The sequence below is a fragment of the Lolium rigidum genome, chromosome 5 (assembly GCF_022539505.1).
Source record: "Lolium rigidum isolate FL_2022 chromosome 5, APGP_CSIRO_Lrig_0.1, whole genome shotgun sequence".
NCBI classification, from domain to species: domain Eukaryota; kingdom Viridiplantae; phylum Streptophyta; class Magnoliopsida; order Poales; family Poaceae; genus Lolium; species Lolium rigidum.
Window position 1 is genome coordinate 167304673 of NC_061512.1, and position 21991 is coordinate 167326663.

Consider the following 21991-nt stretch of genomic DNA (forward strand, 5'->3'; position numbering starts at 1 on the left):
TAACTGAGTGTGGAGATGAATTTAGAAATAGCAGTACTGAAATCTGGAGTGTGGACTCTGGAGCACTGAAATCTGACAGACAAACATCACATTTGCACGATGGAATTGCTGAAATGCAAGTAACGAAAAAAAACAAAATTTAGGTGCTTCTCAAAAGTGATAAAACGAGATATATTGCCACAATTTCACAGCAGGTTCATATTAGATGATCATGTACATATTACATCGTACACATTAGCTCAACAAGGCAATTACTCTAGGGGGAAGGGACTGTACATTTTCCGACAAAATTGGATATGAACTTGTCTTCAGATCATAAACTCACCCTGCCATCCATCCGAATGATCAAAACTGAGTCCACCTCTTTCATACCAACAACTCGGTGTACAAGAAAACATGGTACCCCTGTGGAGTCCTCAAAGTGTCTGCAGTTCACATTCCATTGAATCAAAGTCGAAGCCAGCCCAATCAATTTGCGCGTCGAGATCAAACATAGGATCTGCGACTGGCATCTGTAGGTGGCTGATGTCTGCCAGCCCGATATAGTCATCATCCGGGGGAGCATCTGTCGCGCCGATAAAACCTTTGACGGTGAACATATCTGCCAGCCTTGAAAAGTCATCCAGCGAGAGTTCATCGGTTGGACAAACATAGTCACTGATAGGAAGCTCATTTATCTGGCCAAGGAGAACATCCACTGGAATTTCTTCATCGCTAGGTGTTGATGAGGAGTGCAGTAGTAAGCTTTGATCAACAGTGCCAGGGGCTATCTCCATTGGCACTACCTTGTGCACCTCTTCTGTTTTCTGGTCGAGCGACGAAGACGAGGACACACAGGATACAGTAGCTGAGCTGGATAAAGCCTCTTCTTCTGGTGCGGATGATCGAGATTTGATGGCCAACATCTCTGCACGTACCCGGCTCCGTTCAGCCTGATATGCTTCAGCAGCCGCCTCCTCAGAGGTAAATGTGCCAATCCATTTCCGGGTCTTAGTCACAGGATCGCGGATCTCCGCTGCCCACTTTCCCCATGCCCTCATGCGCACACCAGGGTACTTGCTTGATGGTTCCTTCTTCTCTGCACCATTTGATTTCTTTGTGCTGCATGGGACAAGGATCTTTCGAGATTTGAAGGCTCCGGAGCTCTTCCTTGGAATTTCTAATTCTATTACCATTCTCTTTTCCTTCTTGGCATTCTGCTCATCTTCATCAGAGGAATCGGTGGCATCAGGATCATAGCAGGAAATGCGGACCTTCCGCGAAGAGGGCATCATGTTCTGCATCTGGCCCTAAATCCAATTAAGATCCGAAGATTACTGGATTGTTGGCTTTGGTTACAAATCTGCAGAGCAAAACCAGTGAATGTGTCAGATATGATCATAAAAGGTTGAAATTTAGCAAATTCCAAGGATGTGGAAAAGAACAAGTCTACGTACCAACTGCAATGTTTCACCAAATCAGGACAGAGACTCCTGCTCTGCTCTAGAGCTTGAGTGTAGAATATCTAGAATCTGAAACTAAGCTGTCACAAACTTCTAACTGAGACTGGAGAAAAGAAAGAATTATTCTCTTTCTGTGAAGACGTCGAAGAGAGGTCGGTCTTCTGTTATGAACTTCAAGAGTGTCAGGGTGGAAAGGAAGGAAGAATGCTGAACTTAATCCGCCCAAACCAAATCTGCAAGGATCCAAACATTGCCAGATGAGGCCCAATCTTGTGAGGAAAGTTGTAAAAGATATTTGCTGATTTTTTTCTCAGTCTGAGATACATTCCTTGCAGATAATTAATACTCACCAAGATTATTGAGGTTTGGGGGATTCTTTAATTGCTATTACTTCACGTGCGGCAGAGTATGGGGCACTGGTCTAAATGTAGAAAACCAGAGTACTTGACCCTAAATCCAAACCTGAAACAAGAAAGCAGAGCTCATCACTACATGTTATGATGGAATTCTGCAATTCCAGACGAAGGACTGCGGATTCTAACACTACATAGAAGAATGTGAGCAGCAGATATTAGCACGTGGACATAATTCAGGACTAAATAAAGCAATGATATTAATGATTGTACAGCTCAGCTCTGAAATCAGTCCAAGACATATATACAAATTTGGTAAAGGAGTAAGATTTAAGATGGCTAGATGAAACAAAACCACTACAATTAGATGAGAAGAAAATAGATCGATCAGTGTTATGGGCTACGTCCATCTCCATTATCTGAAGGTACACTCATCACAGATACTAATAACAGGAAGGCAACATCTTAGATGAACAGCAATTGCAGTTTATTCTAATCTAGGAATAATAAACTATTAATACTAAGTGATTGTTTGAAACAAAAACAGTGTCTGAACTTTGTAGCATAATGAATCATCTTTCTTCTGAATAATAAGAACATGTGGCCCTTTGACTCTGACAAGAGCTATAAGAGAATAATAATTGATTTCAACCGCAAGTAGAACAGGGGAAGCAGGTACTAAATCAACTCTTCTTACACTGCTACCGCACACGACATTGCTGTCGTCAGGTGTTGCAACCAGAAATAAACTGCTGCAGGGCAAAGTATAATACAGTAACAAGTCTGGAGCAGGGGCGATAGGACAGTGCTTACCGGGAGATCTTGAAGCGATGATCCTGCGTTCTGGGGCCCCTCTGCCAAGACTGGGGGAGAAGGGAGCAACAAGTGGGAGTAGCTGCTGGTGATGGGAGCTCAGAACCATGGAGCAGCAGAGCAGGCGACATAAATCAAGAGCGAGCGCTGGCGCCGGCGGTGTCTACTCCAACTCTGCGATCATCGCACCAAACACCACGAACGGGAAAACGATTAAACCCAGGAAGGAAACAAAAATTAAAGGAAGGAACGCGAGAGGTCATATATGGCAGGCAAATCAATCGGCCAGAGGAGGGGGACTGGGCTAGAGCAAGAACACAACAACACCTGAAAGATTTGCTCTTTCCAAAAATTTCAGATGATAAAAAAAGTTTCCATGTTTCTCCTTTTTTTAGAAGAATTTAAGGAAGGGGCGGAGATTAGATCGGCAGCAGAAAGAGGACTCCAGGAGGAAGAAGGGGAATAAAAAAGAAGAGAGACGAGCAAACCGACACCAAATCCCCTGTATTATCTCCCCGCGATTACCAAAAGAGGAACGACTGCCCGTAAAAAAGGCCCGGCCTTTCCGCGAGAACCAGGCAACCGATCCATGTCCAGGAACATGGAGGCGAACGGCGGCAAACCGATCTCGCGCGAGAAACCATTCGATCGACCGAGCCCGGCGGCGCTCGGTACCTACGGGCACGAGCCGGCGCGCGGGCGGGGGTGGCGCTGCGATCTCCGGCCGGGAGAATGAAGGGGAGGGGGGTCGGGGGGCTTACGTGCTGGCAGGTCGGGACGGGGCGGGTTTCGCCGTGGCGGAGCGGATCGGGGTGGCCGGGGGAGTGGAGCTCTCTGGTTTTCTTGATTTGTTCGAGGGGAGGGGAAGCGAGGGGGTTTAGCGAGGAGGAGACGAGCGGAGCGGAGGGACGAAACGTGTGACGAGCGGAGGTACTGCGGCCTGCGTAATTATAGGTGGGGTCCGTCGGGGATGGTCGAATTGGCTGGGGAACACCGCTCGTGCACCAGGACTCTGACTTGTGGCTTATAATTCAAATCAAGTAAAGTTTGATCAAAGTTTCAAACAAATCTATGAACAAATACTAATATTTTGTAGATACCACACGAAAACATAGTCCATTATCTATCTAATGATACTAATTTTGTATTTTCCATGTCAACGATTTTTGATAAAAACTTAGTCAGACTTAACGTGACTTTCTAAAATTAACGTAAGCCTCAAGCTTTGGGATGAAGGTAGTATGCATAACCGGGATTCAGTTTGCCAGCTGAGATGTCCTTGTGGAGTAGTGAACTACTATATGTGTTAGCAATGTTAAATTGTTGATGTCCTTGGCTCAACTACTCGGTTAACTCCAAGTTTGACTATGTTACTTTACCATATTTATTTGATTTGACCATGTTATGCATAGTGTTTGATTATAATGGCACACATGTGCTGCGGGTTTCCAAGTGATTTGGCATAAATTCTTGAAAATTTTAACTATCACACGTGTGGTGCGGGCTTCGATCCAGTGATTTGGTACCACACGTGTGTTTAACCTATGTTTGATTATACGCTGATATTATTTGGTATTCAACTAAATTTGTGCTTTATACATCAACAAACTATACTTTGGTTGATTGGGAGAACATGTTGCAGCGGGAGCATACAAGTTGAAACATGCCGATGGAGCAGTATGCGTTGGCATGATATACTCCTTTTTTTCTTTCTAAGCCTACCCACAATCGAAGTATCATGTGTTTGAAACATGTTTACCCAAATTCGAAATAGTGGCGTGCTCTGGCCTACCTAATTGAGATGTATGCGTTACGCAGTCGGAAGGATGCGGGAATAATAATTTGCAAACTACGTGTCTAGGTCTATTAAACACAATCAGCATTTTCGATTTTTCACCGTATACACAATAACATTGAATCTTCTATCTTTGATTACCTATGTTTTGAAATATAAGACTTTTTTAGAAAGCTAACCCCAATACAAAATAATTAAAAATCAGACAAATGGTTAATGGCTTTCGAATCGCACATAGAGATATTGCTAGCACACAGAAAGCCCATGGTAACTAATGGATTGAGCAACAACTTGAAGACCGCCTGAAAAACAATATTTATTATTTGAGCTATATCCTGCCATGAGAAGACCAATAGGAGCAATACTTGAAATGGCAATCCATACAAAAACATAGCTTTCTAAAAAGGCTTATATGGTAACAAAGGTAGCAAGTACTCCCTCCGTCCCAAAATGTAAGACGTCTAAGAACTGGTTAAAAGTCAAACTTTGCTAACTTTGGACAATTATTTAGAAAAATATATTTACATCTACAATATCGAATGGACATATTAAGAAAATATATTTTATGGTGAATCTATTCATGTTGATCCAGTACCGTAAATGTTGATATTTTTGTGTATAAACTTGGTCAAACTTAAAAAACGTTGATTTTTGACTAATCCTTAGACGTCTTACATTTTGGGATGGAGAGAGTACTAGTCTGAATACATAATAATGCTCCTAGAATCATCAGGGGCTTAACATAGCAGATTCTTAATATATGCAATATTTGTGTTTTGTACCCTTTTTTTTAGCTCTTCCTGTTCATTGCATTTTGTAGAAATATATAGCAAGTGATCTTCACGACGTATGCTTAAAATGTAACTTCCGGTAATAGGCGCATTATCACTTATTAGAAAAGAAAAAAAATCTAAATCATCAAGGCGTGTAACTAATTTTGATATCCTACCGCAGAATCGCTGGTCGGGTTAGAGCTACCAGCCGGAGCTCGGCTCTGGCTTGTAGTCAACTTGGTGGTAAAAATAGAAAGCTTATTTATGCACGTAATTTTCGCAAGCAACTTAGTACTAGTACACATTGTAAAGGTGGTATAAAATACTCCCGCCATTCGTAAAAGAATAGAGGATGATTATCTAAATTCGGATGTATCTATACACTAAAGAACGTTGAAATGCATCTAAATTTCGACAAATTAGCGACATCTTTCTCCGGACAGTAATATAGTAGTACTAAAGATGGCGCACGTAAGTACGTAACATTGTGTCAATCAAAAGATATTGATTGTACATAGTACTACATGTAACGGTCGTACGTTTGTAGCAATGCATGCACACTGAATTAGTCAAACAACACTGAAAAGTTGCAAGTAGAATGCCAACTCAGCCGCCCGTGGGTGCAGTACGGAGGAATATAACATTGCATCACTCAAAATACACTTGATACATAATACATACTCCCTCCGTCTCATGAAACATGTCAGAAATTTGTCTCAATTCGGACGTACGTAGACACTATTTAGTACCTTGATTTTTTTCCAGCATGCTGTTAAAAATGGAAAACTTATTTATAGACGTATTTTTTGCAAACAATTTAGTCTGTAGCAGTACAAGGTGTAATGGTGAAGTACTCCCTCTGATCCTAAAAAAGTGTCGGATGGCTAATACAATTACGTTTTACAATTAGACCCTTCGAAAAACAGGAAAATGCATTGAATGTTCTGTTCGGTGCTCAGCACACAGGATCTTGGACTGGCAACCGCTTCGTGTTGAAGGTGACCACGCCCTGCCCCAGTATCCGGCCCCGACGACCCTTCCGCCGCTTCCCATCGATGGTGGCCAAGCGCCGCCCCAGCATCTACTCGAGCGCGTGGTCGCCCGTTACCCTCAGCCACGCCCCCGGCGATGCCGACTCCAACGAGCCATCCTCCTCGGCCGGGGAGCCATCCCGCGGCTCTGGACAACGACATCGGCCACCAAATTGGCGGCAGCCAACGGGATCCATGACGAGATGGCGGGATTGGGGATAGGATGGGGATTTCTATTTCTGAACGCACCCCTCTCTCATGTTGAGACCTCTGCGTGCATCGGGTGCGGGTCGAAGACGAGACTGGGCTGGAGTGCGGGTTAAGAAGCAAATAAACACAGTGACTTCTTTGCAAAATGTACCGGCCGACGTTTTTTTCGGATCGGAGGGAGTAGTAAAGATGGCGAACGTAATATTGCATGAACCAAAAGAACATCAGTTTCGGAAGAAAAAAAACAAAAGAACATCGTACTACATGTAACGGTCGTGCGTTTCTAGCAATCTATGCTGACTGAATTAGTCAAAGCATGCACACTGAGAAGTTGCACTAGCTAGAATGCCAACCCGAGCTTAACGCTACTACCCATATGTCCACTGCGTACGGGCGGCCGTGTGCGCGAGAGAATTTTAAGCTGGGGCGGGCGATACGTGTGACGCATCCCGGAAGATGCGTGAGCGTGACCCAACCAAGGGCGGTTCGATCCTCGGTCCTCACGGGCCCACGCCGACTAGAACCAACTGTGGCGCCGAGATTCGTGCGCCCATCGAGATCCGCTCGCCGCCACCGCCGTTCGAAATGGCTGCTGCTGCCTCGTGCCGGGCGACACACGCAGCCTCTCTCTCTGCGCTTTCTTGGACTCCAAGTAGCCTGGGTCGCAAGTGGGCCCCACCAAGTGATGCTCGAGACGATGCCGACAGCGCACACTTGCTTTCCCGTCAGTCGTCAGTGTACTACCTAAGCAAGTCGGCGTCAGCTGCAACACAGAGGCGTCTCTCGCAAGCAACCAAGATACAGTATTATTTCTCGTTCGAAATATAGACGACGAATTTGGAGGGAAACCAGTTCGCGGGCTTTTGTTTTGGGATCAGCTACGCACGCGCCTACGCTCGGCCTCTGGAGCCAGCTACCGTTCACATGCCCATGTGATTGAGTATGTGACCCACACTGCTCCCTCGCTCCCTCCAGAATTTAAAAGTATGGACCTTTTGTTTTTCTGTTATTGTTGCTCTCGTCGACACGGCCAGCAATTTTAATTGTTGACCGTCAATTTCTACCGTATTACTCCCTCCGATCCGAAATATAAGACGTTTTAGGAATACAGGTCACATTCTCGCACGTTCACGAAAATTCCGCGTTTCCTAAATTACCCTCGCCTCGCGACCGACCAAAGCTGTTCCTGTCGCCTCTCAGCTCTCACTTCTCACGCTCTCCTGCTCCAAATCGAGCGCCGCCGGCAGCTCCCTCGCTCCTCGCCGCCGGCGGCTCCCTCGCTCCTCGCCGCCGGCGAGGATCCCCTTCTCCCCCGCCTTCAACTCCCGGACCGGTGGGCGTCCGGTGCACCTCCTCCCTGGATCGGCACGGGTGGAGCAGCCCGCAGCGAGGGAGGCGCTGCCGCCGGCCACCTAAGCCCAGCCTCGCCGGCCACCCGCCGGCGGCAGTTCACCCCGTTGCTGGCTCTTACTCCTCTGCACCGCCCGCCGTGCGTGAATCCCCAGCGTTTGAGGAAGCAGCAGCAGAAGGGGATCTGAATCCCTAGCACGTCGACGCCGGCAGAAGCTCCCTCTCCCGCTGCTCCGACGGCGTCAAGTCCCTCCTCCATATCTGCTGCGGGTGCTTGCACGTCCTCGACATGTTGCTGCTACCTGGTGAGCCCCCTCCCTTCCTCCTCCATCTATTGCTAAAATTTGTATCTTTTCTCCTGTAGAATGTTTAGCCTGTAGGCACTAGCTCTGAAAAAAGAATGTCTAGGCACTACTGATGGTTTCTGTGATTGGCGCTGGATGTTTGCTGAGCAAACAATGTAGTCTGTACTGTCACCAAGGGGGAGCGTCTATTTGCAGAGCAAGATTGTTGTTTCTCTTGGTGTAATACGCTGTGTGTATGCTTGTGTGTTTTAGAGACAAAGGTGGAGTAGAAGAAGAGAGGCTGAGCATTCAGCTCCAATATCTGGGACCTCCTCCCAGATCATTTGAGACAAAGGTGGACGTTTTAGATTCGTAGGCTAGTGTTAATCCATCCATTAGGTGGTTTTTCCCAGATTTCTACTTGGGAGTATTTTTTCTAGATTGTGGCCTATACTTGTGTTTTCTGGAGCAATATTTTTGTTTTCATGAGTGCAATAACTAGTTAAACCAGTGCTCCATATTTTTCCTAGTGATGGAGTACTGAAGGAATTGTTGGAGTTCCATACATTTGTCAGTAATGAACTTGCAACACTCCTTGCTTGCAGTAGTAATACTCCTTGCATGATTTTCTTGGAGTATTCAATGGCAACACTGAAACTTGCAATACAACACTTGCATGATTTTTACATTTATAAAAACAACACCACTTGACTATAACAACAACAACACCACCACCACCACTTGATCTTGTGCTTGCGTAGCTTATGCTTGTGTTGCTTCCGCCGCTTGCGTTTCTTGTGTTTGCGTAGCTTCTGCTTGCTTTGCTAGTGATGTACCCACTTCTATTCTCTTGCACTTGCGTTGCTTGGGTTGCTTGCTTGTGCTTGTGCTTGCTTGTTCTCGTGTTTCTTTCGCCGCTTGCGTTTCTTGTGCTTGCGTAGCTTCCGCTTGCTCTGCTAGTGATGTACTCACTTCCATTCTCTTGCGCTTGCGTTGCTTAGGCTGCTTGCTTGTGCTTGAGCTTGCTTCTGCTTGTGTTTCTTTCGCCGCTTGCGTTTCTTGTGCTTGCGTAGCTTCTGCTTGTGTTTCTTTCGCCGCTTGCGTTTCTTGTGCTTGCGTAGCTTCCGCTTGCTCTGCTAGTGATGTACCCACTTCCATTCTCTTGCGCTTGCGTTGCTTAGGCTGCTTGCTTCTGCTTGAGCTTGCTTCTGCTTGTGTTTCTTTCGTCGCTTGCGTTTCTTGTACTTTCGTAGCTTCCGCTTGCTCTGCTAGTGATGTACCCACCTCTATTCTCTTGCGCTTGCGTTGCTTAGGCTGTTTGCTTGTGCCTGAGCTTGCTTCTGCTTGTGTTTCTTCCGCCACTTGTGTTTCTTGTGCTTGCGTAGCTTCCACTTGCTCTGCTAGTGATGTACCCACCTCTATTCTCTTGCGCTTGCGTTGCTTGGGCTGCTTGCTTGTGCCTGAGCCTATGTCTGCTTGTGTTTCTTCGGCCGCTTGTGTTTCTTGTGCTTGCGTGGCTTCCGCTTGCTTTGCTACTGCCGCCACTACTGCTTTTAGGGCATTTTGATAAACTTGAAGAGGACATTTAAGCCTTGTAGGTAGAATCTTTAACATTTCCAGTACATCTTTGTGCCCATGAGGAGTGTCATACCGAATTTCTCCTCCATGGTTCATTATTTCAACCATGCAGGCCTGGAGACTTAGGAAAATCTTATTCAATTTAGAAGAATCATAACCATCAAATTCTTCCTCGACATCTTTAATCAGATCTTTTAAAGTTTTAGGACTTCTTGTATCTGTTAGAGACTGCAAGGACCTAAAAAACCCAAGATCAAGCACATTCAAATCTGGGCTATTGGGTGGCTGTTGAATTAGTTTGGTGACCAGTCCAATATTGGCTGCAGCTTCTGCGAATGCAAGGTCATTAGGAAGGATATGTGGTTTTGCATTGTCTTGTTGTATGAAGATTGTCTGTCCACCATCATCTTCAGGCCAAACAAGTTTGATAGCTGGCAGAACTTTCTCAATGAAAAACTCTCTCATGACCTCCCTAGTCACCTTTATTGATTTTGTCTCCAACGTTCATCTCGGTCTATTTTCACTTCTCCTAGCAGCTGGAATTTCTTTGACAAACGGCCAAATGCCTATCTTCCCTGAAAATGTGACCTTGCCAGCACTGTCAAACCTAGGCCTAGCAACTGCAGTTAGAAACATAACTTTGCCTATGCAGTTTTTATTTTGCACAGCTCTTGTAGGCTCCTCTTCTTCTGGTAGCAGGTAATAGTTTCTGTTTTCCTTAGTCATCATGAACCACTTCTCGTCAATATGCACAACATTGTGCATAGTGGTGAACTTTGGCTCTGGATTTCCTTTTGTCGCCTCATCAAGATTGTCCAAGCAGAATTGTACCCTGGCCATCATATTGCTTTCTGTTAGTGCTGGTTTTAAAGAATTTGAACACCTTTTTATCTGCTTGAGTTTGAATCTTCTATACAGTGTAGTTGGACTAGCTCCCAATTGCCAAGCAAGAGATCTGATCGTTGATCTCTTGTTTAGTGGAATAGTAGGAATACGTGCTAGATCTACATTAATCGGCTTTCGACCACATCTTCCTTTCTTCTTGTTAGAAACATCGACCTCCAAACCTTGACCAATCTGTCTCATAGCGGTCTTCCACATTCTTTGTATAATTTGAATATCTGCCTTGAAAAATGTTGCAATCTGTTTCTTGTCGCTTTTTCTAAATTTGCCACCATTACTCATACAGAGCGCATGCATTGCTACATATGCAGCATATTTTTGTTGATCATTTAGTGACTTTCTGTGCCTCACTGCTTGCGGAGCAGGTTTCTCATCCATTTCTGCATCTTCCTCATCATGATCTTCATGTTGCTCATCCATTTCTGCATATGTTTATGAAATTCAGTTAGCAACTCAGTTTATTGACCATTTTGGCATGTGTTTTATTTTCTTTTAAATCGCAACAATTTTGCAAAGGTGGCTGGACAACCTTGTCTACTCTTTTATGAATTTGAGATAAAATTCAGTTAGTAAATGGAATGCATGGAAACAAATCAGAGTCTGTTACAATTTTGATAGTCTAGAGTATTTAGTCATGCAATGAACTTTCACTCTCAATATGACTTGACAATTTGCTCATGACGCTTGAATTTTCATCCATTTGGAAGCATTTTGTCCGCGGAATAATTGATCTATGTATTGAACAAAATTGAATCCGCAGAAAGTTGTACCGTGATTATACCTGCATTTTGATCAACTTCCCATGTGATGATTTCTTCTTGTTCTTCTCCAGGAGGAGTGAAGTTTAGGTCCGGGATTACCATGCCGGTGAGGTGTTGTCGCAAGCCAGCCAGGTGCCCTCTTGTTGGGAGCTGGCGAGGGTTGGTGCAGATCTCCGACTAGGTGCGCTGCTAGAACCAGCGGTGTCGGGCTGCTGGGAGCCGTCCAGGTTCGCTGCTGGAGCCAGCAAGATGTCCTGCTACTGGGACAGCGACAAGGAGAAGCCGGCGAGGTGATGTTGATGCAGATCTCCTGTGTTGATCGGCTCCTTGGATGGGGAAGAGAAGCTCCTAAGGCGATCTTGCTGCAGATCACCGGCGGCGAGTTGCTGTTGGGTTCATGTTCGAGCTCTTCCCCAAGCTGTTGTTGATGTGGTCCTCCCGTCTCCCGAGCCCCTGCCAAGCTGATGCCCAGGACGTGCAGATCAGGAGCACTTTCTCAGGCGCGCGTGGACTGCAGATCGCCGGCGGTGAGTTGTTGCGGGGTTCCCGTTCGAGCTCCTCCCCAAGCTGCTGTTGATGTGGTCCTCTACCGACGCCCAGATCAGGAGCACCTGCCCAGGCGCGCGGAGATGGGCGCGCGTGGGGATCTTTCCAGCGGCGCGCGGGAACCTCTGGCGACGCGCGCGGGCAGGTTGAGTTGGCCAAGGGCGAGCGTGGGTGTGCTAGCTGGGGCTGGAGGTGCTCGCCGCTCGCCGGGATCGGGAGCGAAGACGACGTCGCCGGGATCGAGGACGACGAGAACGGGATCGAGGAAGATAACGATTCAAATTGAGAAGGGCACTATTGTAATTTCCCCCGTTTTTCACCTGGTCGGGACAATTCTAAAACGTCTTATATTTCGAATCGGAGGGAGTATGAGAGTAAGCCTAATAATTACGTACTATGTATCTTCATATCTAGGTAAAAGTTGAGCAACTTTTTTTGAAACCGAGGAAATATGATATTCAAACACTTTGAAGAAAAGTTTAAGCATATGATTCCGCACATGCGGTCTCAAATATTTCCGAATATATTGGCTGCCGATTTGTAGTGACTAGGTGATGATGTAAAACCTGATTTTCACATCACGTTTGCCCGAAAATGTTGCTGCCACATATGATGGTATTTTATCCGCTGATGTACTCCCTCCGTCCACAAAAGGATGTCGAAGCTTTTTCAAAATTCAAATGTATTTGTACATTAAAGAGTGTCTAGATACATCCAAGTTTAAATAAACTTCCGGCATCTTTTCATGGACAGAGGTAGTAGAACTTTTGGGATGTATAGTTTGGGCCAAGTGATCTAAATTTACATCAACATGGGTGGTGATGTATCCTATTTTCTATCAGCTCGCAGACCAGTCACGCTGGAATATCCGCACGTCTTCTTCCCTCGCAACCGATTCCCGCCGCCACCGAGGCCCGCCCCCCCCCCCCTTCCCGGTGCGCATGGTCTCATTCCCTACAAATTTGGCACATTGTATTCAAAACTGGTCATATCATGATCATCTTAAGCACAAGTGCCAATCTTTCCATTTTTATCCGTGTGGTGTATTCTAACAAATGTGGAAATACATAGCAAATAATGGTATCATGTAGCAAATTTTCCCTATGACACTCCAAAAATCAGTGGAAGTCGGATATTAAGATGTATAACCTCTGAGCCAAAAATAAATTATACGCGTAAAAGCTGAGATGTTTCCCCAGTGAAAAGAAATGACAATAATGTTCTATTGGGCCAAGGAGGCGAAACTCGCATGGCATATTTTCGCGTTGAACAACAAGCAAGCTGACACATGGGTGACAACCCTCTAGCAAACCCATGTATGTCAGTGGCACCTAAAAAAGTATCCCCCAAAAATATATATCCAACTGGAGTTCTGTTCTAAGAAATCAAATAAACTGCAAAGAGGATTTAAAAAATAAAATAAGATAATATATACATAGCTGGTCTCATTTTGGGCATGGATTATTTCATATATGCACTAGTGTTAAAATTCCTGCGACGGGTGATCAAAAAACAAGACATCTATTTTCAGCCACGAAAAACCTGATTTTTCATGAAGGGTCGATCAGCAGCAGCCCAACAAAGAACATAGAGCATCTATATCTATTTTTCCCCTCGGAAAACCACTTTTGAACTTGGTAGCATATGCTCGAGAAAATATTTCAAAATGTCAACTTTTTTTTGCTGATCACAATTGAACATGGCAAGAACTCCGGTGGGAGCCCCCTTTAGGATCGTGGCAAGTGTTCCAAGGGATCTCTCCTCCCCGTCCGTATGAGCTGGAAGAATTCTGCAACAAAGCCATACAAGATCAGCACCAGAAGAAAGCTACAAAATGTAGTGATGTGGCATGTATTTTTTACCCAAAATAAGTATGAGTGATTCGATATCACAAACCTTTCTAGACATCATACATTCCAAGTCGTTGGAACAATAATAAATCAACCTTTGCAGACAACATACCTTCCAAGTCTTTGGAAATAGTCAATCAACTATTGCAAACATATTTCCATGTCCTTGGCTTCAGCAACATAGGCTCTGCACAGATTAATTGCAAAATCTTACACTTAGAGAAACTCTTATTTTCTGCCGTACTGCAAACATCACTATCTAACAAATACTTAATACTCACAAGTAAGCGAATAGAGAATGTTATTGCTGCACACTTACTTCCATAATAATGGGCATCTATGTACTCCCGCTGGAGGCTTCCCAGCCGTTGCTGCAGGTTTATAGGGAGCGTCTTCATACCAGGGCAGTCTATAATGTAAAGACATTGGAGACATGAATATGCTTGTGGCCCATCCAGTAGGGATGACAGGGTATTGCATCTACAAAGCAAGAGGTACTCCAGTGATGGGCGCTCTCCCAAGCGAGATTCAAGAGATGTCAACCCATTGCAGCACTTCATTTCTAGTTTCTTCACGGAGGGAGGAATATGCAGGACCCCTGTTAAGCCATCACATTCCGATAATATTAATTCTTCCAAATGGTCCAAGTTGGCTCCAGGCGATGATGGGGATGAAACCTCCGGTACACTAGCTAGCCCTTGATAAATCGGTGATACTGATTGTCCCTGCTGCAGCCTCCTGCCGGATCTGAACACAAGCTTTGTGCAATAATGAATTTCCATTCTCCTGAGAGAGGCAGGGATGATGAAGACCTCAACCAAGCTTTTACAACTCCATATCTCCAGAGACTCTAGACGCGGCAGGAGCTGGCTTGTTTCTGTTGATGCCGATGGCTCGACAGAAGCTTGTGCATATCCAGTAAGATTATTGCATTTGCAAATCAGAAGCCTCCTCAAGGAAGCCAATCCTTGAAACTCTTTTTCTGGCCAGTGGACGAGCGCACTGCAGTTCCAAATTGACAAATCTTGAAGGTGTACAAAACATGCACACAGCTCTTTCACACCTGACTTGAAGTTTTTTAGAACCAAAGCTGCCAGGGGAAAATCATGATCATTCCACTTTTCCCTGCCATCCAGCACTTCCCTCAAACCATGCTTAGCGGCAACCGAGGTTGTTTCTGTACTGTCATCAAGGCTCTGAAGTTCTAGATTGGTCAATGAAGTCATATGTCTAGCTACCCATGGGAACAACTCTCCCTCACTTCCTTCCATATTTAATACGCCGAGCTTTGGTGATTTAGCTGTAGTTGTCAACTCTGGACATCCCAAAATAAGAGCGTGCTGGAGGTTAGGGAAGGTTGGACGTCCTGGGAGTGCTGTCAACTTCTTACAGCGAAGAATAAACAACTTCTCAAGCCTAGGAAAAATTATCTTGTCTCCTTGCATTACATTATTTCTTTCCGAACATCTCTCCAAACAGACAAGATCTTGTAACGTAAGATCCTTCAGATTTGGGAATGCAAAAGATGCATCACTGTCACAGGTGAACAACCATTGCAGCTTTTTACAATGAAAAAGATAGATCTCAACAATGTTCTGTAACATAGCCATCCAGACTGGAAAGGTGGTGGCTCCGTATGAGTGTATACTTATAGAATGCAGCCCATCATGAGGTTCAAGTTTCTCAAGCACTCTTGCATCATCCCTACAACTAGTTTGCTCAGAATCGGCCCATTTTAATGTTAGTTCTCTTAGTTCCTTCTTCATCACGAGGTTTGCTGCTTTTGCATCTTCTTCTATCACATTCTGTAGATGGCGTAGCTCTAGTTGACCACCAAGGTTCAAATGCCCAAGCTCTCCAACATCACTGCAATTAGACCCACTACCTGCTACAAAACTTGTAAGTGTCTGTAGGGACGTGAGCTTTCTGAGGTCCCTAGGCATGCTCTTCAGCATTCGGCAACCATGAGTGTAAAGGTGACGGAGGGCAGTCATATACTTCATTTGCCTGGGAAGTTCACGAAGAAATTCGCACCCAGAGAGGTTCAGTGTTTGCAGGTTGTATAGAATGCTCATATTTTTCGGAAGTGCCCTGATATAACTTTTAGAAAGATCCAGGTACCTCAGGTGATGTAGATACTTTAGTTTCAGCGGAAATGATCTTTTCTCTGAACAGAGCTGCAATGCTTGTAAAGAGCTGTATTTTGATGGATGATGCAGTGAACTAATCATACCGCTATCACACAGAAGTGTTTGGATCGCTGGAGAGATGTTCTCCAGAGAGCTATTTAATTTTCTCCCTGGTTCTTTGCATGACAAAAATAGATGCCGAGCAGAGTTCGGAAGCCACTCCCTCTGACATGGTCCCATAGTTGCGACAATAGAATCAATATTTCCTGGGTCGTCAGTTGCCAAGGCACATTCCATTTCCATTACAGACAGTGCAACATCATGCATAAGATCATGTATTTTACATGTAGTTCTAGAATAACACGCCCGGCCCCTTACAATTTCACTGACTGTGGCTTGGACTTGTTTCACATCTTGAAAGAATGACCTTGAGGCCAGCTCATTGAAAATTTGTTTGCCAATGGTTTCAAGGCGCACTTGCTCTTCTTGGATAATAAAGCCATGTGCAATCCATAGTCGGATCAGCTTGTCCACATCAATCTCGTAATCCTTGGGAAATATAGCACAAAACGCAAAGCATTGTTTCATATGCGGCGGCAGGTCGTTATAACTGAGCTTAAGTATTGGTAAGATTCCAGACTCCACGGTGCAAATGTTGCTTCTCCTTGATACAGCTTTCCATTCTTCTTCACTGGTTTTGTTACGCAATATGGATCCCAGAGCTATTGCAGCTAAAGGAGAGCCAGCACAGCGCTCGACAATCTCACCAAGGATATTCACCAACATGGCGGACCTTTTCTCATCCTTCTTCAAACGACTAAATGCTGTTATCTCGATAATTTCCTTTATGTACTCTCTTTCCAAAGCTCCGAGATTATAAGCTTTAACAGTACCCATTATTTCTGCAACTCTTTTATCACGAGTTGTTGTCAAGATCACACTACCCATGCCACCATGTTCAAGGCTGGCCTTGAGCTGTTCCCATTTACGATCCTCTCGTGCCCATACATCATCCAATACAAGGAGGTATCTTTTCCCGCTCAGTATGTTCTGAAGAGTATCAAGTGGTGTCTGCTTGGAAGCAACAGCTGTTTTTTTACTGTCATCTTTCTTCTCGGGGGCTGCTTCAACTATACGTATAGCCAGAGAATCCACATCAAAGCCATCAGAGATACACACCCATAGCAGCAAATCAAAATGCATCTCAATTTCATACTCATTGTAAACAAGTTGTGCTAACGTAGTCTTGCCCAGACCCCCCATTCCAACGATGGGAACAACTGTGAGAGCTGGATTGTTAGCTTGACCAACTAGTATATCAACAATATTCTTATTATCTTTGGCTCTGGATCTACTGATGATTTCCTTTGGATCAAAGATAACTTGATCCGTCTGCCGCCACTCCCTATATACCAGTGGTTGTTGCTCATATTTAAAGCCGAAGGCATTCATCTCAGTCACAAGGACCTCAATGGCCAGAACAATCTTGCGGAGCTTTTTTCCCATCCTGCACCTGAATATGAAAGGGTTGTGGGAGGGGAAGAGCTTTACCACATCGAAGCCAAGCTCCTTGTACTGCCCCATCTTTCGCGCTTGACGATGAAGCGCCTCGTATTTGAACTCGTCGAAGACTTCATTCGCCTGGTAAGCCACTTTCTTGATGGCCTCGAGCCAGGCCGCTGCCCCTTCCCTGTGGGTTGCCGCCTGCTCAGCGTCAGTGATGACGTCCAGGATGGCAGGAAGTTTGCGCTTCAGGATCTCATGTTGCTTCTCCATGCCCTTCATCACCTTGTACTTGTCGAGGAGGTAGTTGGATGCCTTCTCCGTCACGATTTTGACCAGTGGTCCGACCACCATGGTGGCCACCACAGCCGCCATTGGGAAACACCAAGGACTCGCAAGAACACGAGGCGCACAAGTGCAGCGCAATGTGGAGCAGGCAATGGTCTGAGCAAGATGCGCTTGCTTGCTTCTTGCTTTCTTGCGAGGACTGAGGAAAGTGGAAAGCAAATGGTTTTTCAGCGATTGCTTTCGGGGACAGGTAAATGTGAATGCTTTTCATCGATTGATTGCATCCACTAGAGTAATATAGAAATGAAACAACAACGATAGCAATGGGGGTAGCACTACAGCAGAGGGAAGGTAACCACCTCTCTGCGTGGCTTTAGAACCGTGGCCCATAAACACCACTTACCAAAGCATGAAGAAAAATACTTACAGTACCTAATTCCACAGTTACCACTAGGATGACTAGAATCTCTGTCCCTATGAGTCGTGCATCTACCACCGCAACATAGAAGGACGTTTGCATGTTGTTTGCTACGAACCACCATTAATCACAAACAAGTAGTAGCACTCAAGAGAGGAGGGCCATAGTATAGACTGAATCAACCAAGGTTCAGGAGCAACAAAGCAATCTTAATATGTAATAACTGAGCACTACGGGACTCGGACACAACGAATCGAAGGAAGGCTTCAGTGCACCTCTGTCTTACACCAGTCGCCGGCAGCTACTCTGGCGCCCCATTCCGCTTGTAGTGTTGCTCCACGGCACGCCCCGGCAGCCGCCGGTGTCCCCCTCTCCTAAAACAACGTTGCTGGAGCAGAGAGGGGCGACGACGGCGGCTCCGGAAGACAACATAAACTAGGACGGCGCCATGGCCTTCTCCTCACATGTGGCCTCGCTTTGAGGATGCTCGCTCGCTCGCTCCCTCTCCTCAGTGCTGTTGCATCCTCTCTACTCACTGCTCCGCCGCCAAATCGGAAGGGCGCTAAAAATCCGGCTTGAGGACGGGATGGAGAAAGTAGGAACCGCTTCGAGGGTGCACGGCTCGGCGGCGGCGGAAGGAGATTCCCGCCGGCGTTCTTCTATGATTTGGGGATTCCATCAGGGCAACGACGAGTACGTGATTAGCGAATGCCCAGCCCCGCTAGGCCAAGGCCCATCGAGCAACCGAGAGCCCAGTAAAAGCGAGGAGGAAATTCTCAAAAAAAAAAAAAAGTAAAAGCGAGGAGGCGATGCGAAATACAGCCACAGACTAGTTTAAAGCCCGTCAACTTTTTTATCTCAAAAAAAATAATCGATTATGAACTAAGTAGTACTGTGCTAGTAAGTACCATCAAATCGACTTAAGGAAGAGGTGTCCGAGAAAAATAATCCCCAAGAACGAGAATTGTGAGGATGACATGATAAATGTATACGCTTACATAATTGATAATACATTTTCGAAAACATAATTGATAATAATGGAATTTCTCAAGCAGAAAAAGAGATGCACAAAAAAATATGTCTGGTTAAGACTGAGGAATGGTTTCTGAGCAGAAATTTCTACAACAAAAAAAGTGTTCCTTCCAAATCAATAGAAGTTGCCCAGAAAAAAACATCTCTCAGGGTAAACTATGTCTAAACAAAAAAAAAAGTGCGCTAATACACCACTAATTGGTAAAAAGCTTTAGAAGTGCGATGACATCAAACAAACTCTTAGGTGAAAGTTCGGTGGGCATCAAAAGAGTGCACAACAAACATCGAACTATTAACTAAGAGATGTTTGCATTAAAAGTTTGCATAGCAAAATCAAAACATTATTCGACTGTAGGAAAACTTTTCGTGCCTTCTAACCGAAATGGCAAAGCGTTGTCTTTATACTTTAACAAAAAAGAGTACCTCCTCCATCTGAAAAAGGATGTCTATATTTGGATGTATCTAGGTGCTAAATAGTTTTTAGGTATATTTAAATTTAGATAAATTTTAGGTATCTTTTTTTTAGGATGGAGGCAGTATAGTATATCTTAACAGACTAAAGTAGTGAAAAGTAGGATCTTGAATATGACAACAACAAGATTGCCGGAAAACCCCACAAAATTTATAAAGTTGAGAGAATGATGTCCAATGAAAATGGTGACACTAAGCATATTTTTTTCTTGGAACAAATAAATTGACAAGTGGATGAAAACTCTACATGGCGAACTGATTTATAAAAGCAGCACTGGAAAAGCCTCCTCGAAACATATACAATAGTATCAAAATTGGTGTTGGTGTTCTGTTTTGAACCTATCGTTTAAGGAACATCAAATATACCACGAAAGGAAAGAAAAATGGAAACAGAGAAAATACACCATATCGTGACTATCTATAGCCTTTAAAAAGGGAAGCAATGTATTTGCAAGAAGCAAGAGGATGTTGAGACATATGGAAAAGAAGGAAATACGTCTAGTAGACTGCGGTGGTTCGACCCTATGAGGATAATAATGGCATATGAAGTAAAAATTAGGTGACCAATTCTCGAATTGACTTGGTTCCCAACCGTGCAATATCATCGAATCTTACTTGCAACTCACTGTTAGTACGAATCATGAAGAGAATCCAGCAGAAGAAGTTAATTTTTCTAGTTAGAATCTCATTTGTAACTGAAAAAAGTTATAGTTGTAAGTTGTAAGTTGTAACCCAAGTTGTAACTCATAAGTGTATGAACCACGATATAAATCCAACGATCGATGTAGGATTTAAGTGAGAGCGAAGTATCTCAACTAGACGGGAATTAGGAAAACTAAAAAATAGCATGCTATCAGATTTAGCGTGGTTTAGCACTGATTTAATTTCGTAATTAGTATCCTAGCATGTACTCTTCAGAACACTAAACTGGCGTCCCTCTATAGCGTGCTATTTTTTTTAATTACATATATGCTCTCAGATATGCATCTTAGAAAACCAATATATCTTATTATTCGCATCAAAGAATATATAGTAAAGAAAAATATATAAAGATAATTGTAAAGGACGGCAATATATATCTGCATCCATCGTATCGATCGGCACAACGAACTTAGACGCGAAAAATGTTTCTGAAGTCCTACCCCCGGCGGATGATTCAAAATTGACACATACGTATATAGTGTGCATGGTGCACTGCATGCATTGTCGAAGCGAGAATAACTAGCTCTAGTTCTCCAGCTTGATCCCGCTCTCCTCCTTCACGAGGAAGCTCGTCACCATGCCCTGCACGGGCTCCCAGACCACCTTCCCCCATGGCTCCTCCACGCTCTCGCCGTCCGCCATGCGCGCCAGCACCTCCGTGCAGTCCACCCGCCGGACGTCCCACCCGTCCAGCATGCTCAGCTGCCGGATCTTCTCCACCTGCTCCTGCACCAGACCGAACGTGTTGGCCTTGATCTCCTCCACCGCCCTCTCCAGCAGCCCCTCGTCGTCCTCAACGTCGTCGTGCTGCGAGCGCCGCAGGTACGCGTCCATCTCCGGCAGGCCGATGGCACGGCGAAGTCCCCTCGTGTATCCGGCGTCCGGGTCGAACGCCGCGCGGGCCTCGTCCACCAGCCCGCGGCGCACCATGTCGTCCACCCGCACCGCGGTGCACCGGCGGAGGACCTCCGGCGCGGCGTCCAGCCAGACGAAGAAGCAGTCGTGCTCAGAGCGGAAAGCGCCGCCATTGCCGTCCACCAGGGCCTTGATGTACCGGTTGGACCCGCCGGCCACGACGGGGAGGCCGCCGCGGGAGAGCACGCGCTTGATCGCGGCACCCGCCTCACGGCAGAAGTCTTCGGCGGTGAAGTCGGCGTCGGGGCAGGTGACGCAGCTGAGGAGGTGGTGCGGCACGCCGGCGCACTCCTCGTCCGTCACCTTGTTGGTGATCACGGGCAGGCCCGCGTACACCTGGATCTTGTCAGAGTTGATCACCTCGCCGCCGAACCGCGCCGCCAGGGCGATGGCCAGCTTCGACTTGCCCGTCGCCGTCGCGCCAAGCACGAACACCACCTTTGGCTTGCTGCCGCGCTGCTGCTGCTCCTCAACCTCCATCACGGCGGCGGCGCCCATGGTGTGCTCCTGCTCCTGCTCGTGCGCGTTGCCGGATGTTGATTGTTGAAAACGACGCGATCAGGGCACCGCCCTTTATAGGAGCAGGCACGCTGCCGTTCATGGAAGGAATTAAAAGCGCGATCGAGATCGTACACGATCTGTGCCTATGGATTTCGATATGGTAGATTGAGGAAGACGACCCAAGGATTATCAGACCCATATTTGGAAATGAGTGACTCTTTCCCAGGAAACGGTGTCGTTTCTTAAGGATTCCAGAAGGTTTTCCGCATATATATTGCAAATTTAAGAGGGTTTGATTTGATTTGATTTTCACCAAGTATGGATAGGTACGTATTACTACTAC

The 21991-nt window shown here is 45.5% G+C and overlaps 3 protein-coding genes across 4 annotated transcripts; all 3 read right to left on the reverse strand.

Annotated features, from left to right (window-relative positions):
- Positions 1-157: 157 nt before the first annotated feature.
- LOC124654482 (ethylene-responsive transcription factor ERF118-like) lies at positions 158-3497 on the reverse strand. 2 transcript variants are annotated; one of them, XM_047193478.1, is made up of 5 exons: positions 3370-3497; positions 2609-2782; positions 1793-1904; positions 1437-1675; positions 158-1342 (listed from the first exon to the last, which is right to left on the reverse strand). In XM_047193478.1, the coding sequence occupies exon 5, from the start codon at positions 1281-1283 to the stop codon at positions 417-419; it is 867 nt and encodes a 288-aa protein (XP_047049434.1). In that variant the 5' UTR covers positions 1284-1342; positions 1437-1675; positions 1793-1904; positions 2609-2782; positions 3370-3497; the 3' UTR covers positions 158-416. The 2 variants fall into 2 exon arrangements, with proteins under 2 accessions (XP_047049434.1, XP_047049435.1); XM_047193479.1 differs by lacking the exon at positions 3370-3497 and having other exon boundaries at positions 2609-2890.
- A 10329-nt stretch (positions 3498-13826) lies between these two features.
- On the reverse strand, positions 13827-17801 carry LOC124656665 (putative disease resistance protein RGA4). The gene is made up of 2 exons (XM_047195370.1): positions 14009-17801; positions 13827-13876 (listed from the first exon to the last, which is right to left on the reverse strand). The coding sequence occupies exons 1-2, from the start codon at positions 17694-17696 to the stop codon at positions 13827-13829; spliced, it is 3738 nt and encodes a 1245-aa protein (XP_047051326.1). The 5' UTR covers positions 17697-17801.
- A 2956-nt stretch (positions 17802-20757) lies between these two features.
- On the reverse strand, positions 20758-21645 carry LOC124656666 (adenylate isopentenyltransferase 3, chloroplastic-like). The gene has a single exon (XM_047195371.1). The coding sequence runs from the start codon at positions 21643-21645 to the stop codon at positions 20758-20760; it is 888 nt and encodes a 295-aa protein (XP_047051327.1).
- Positions 21646-21991: the final 346 nt, after the last annotated feature.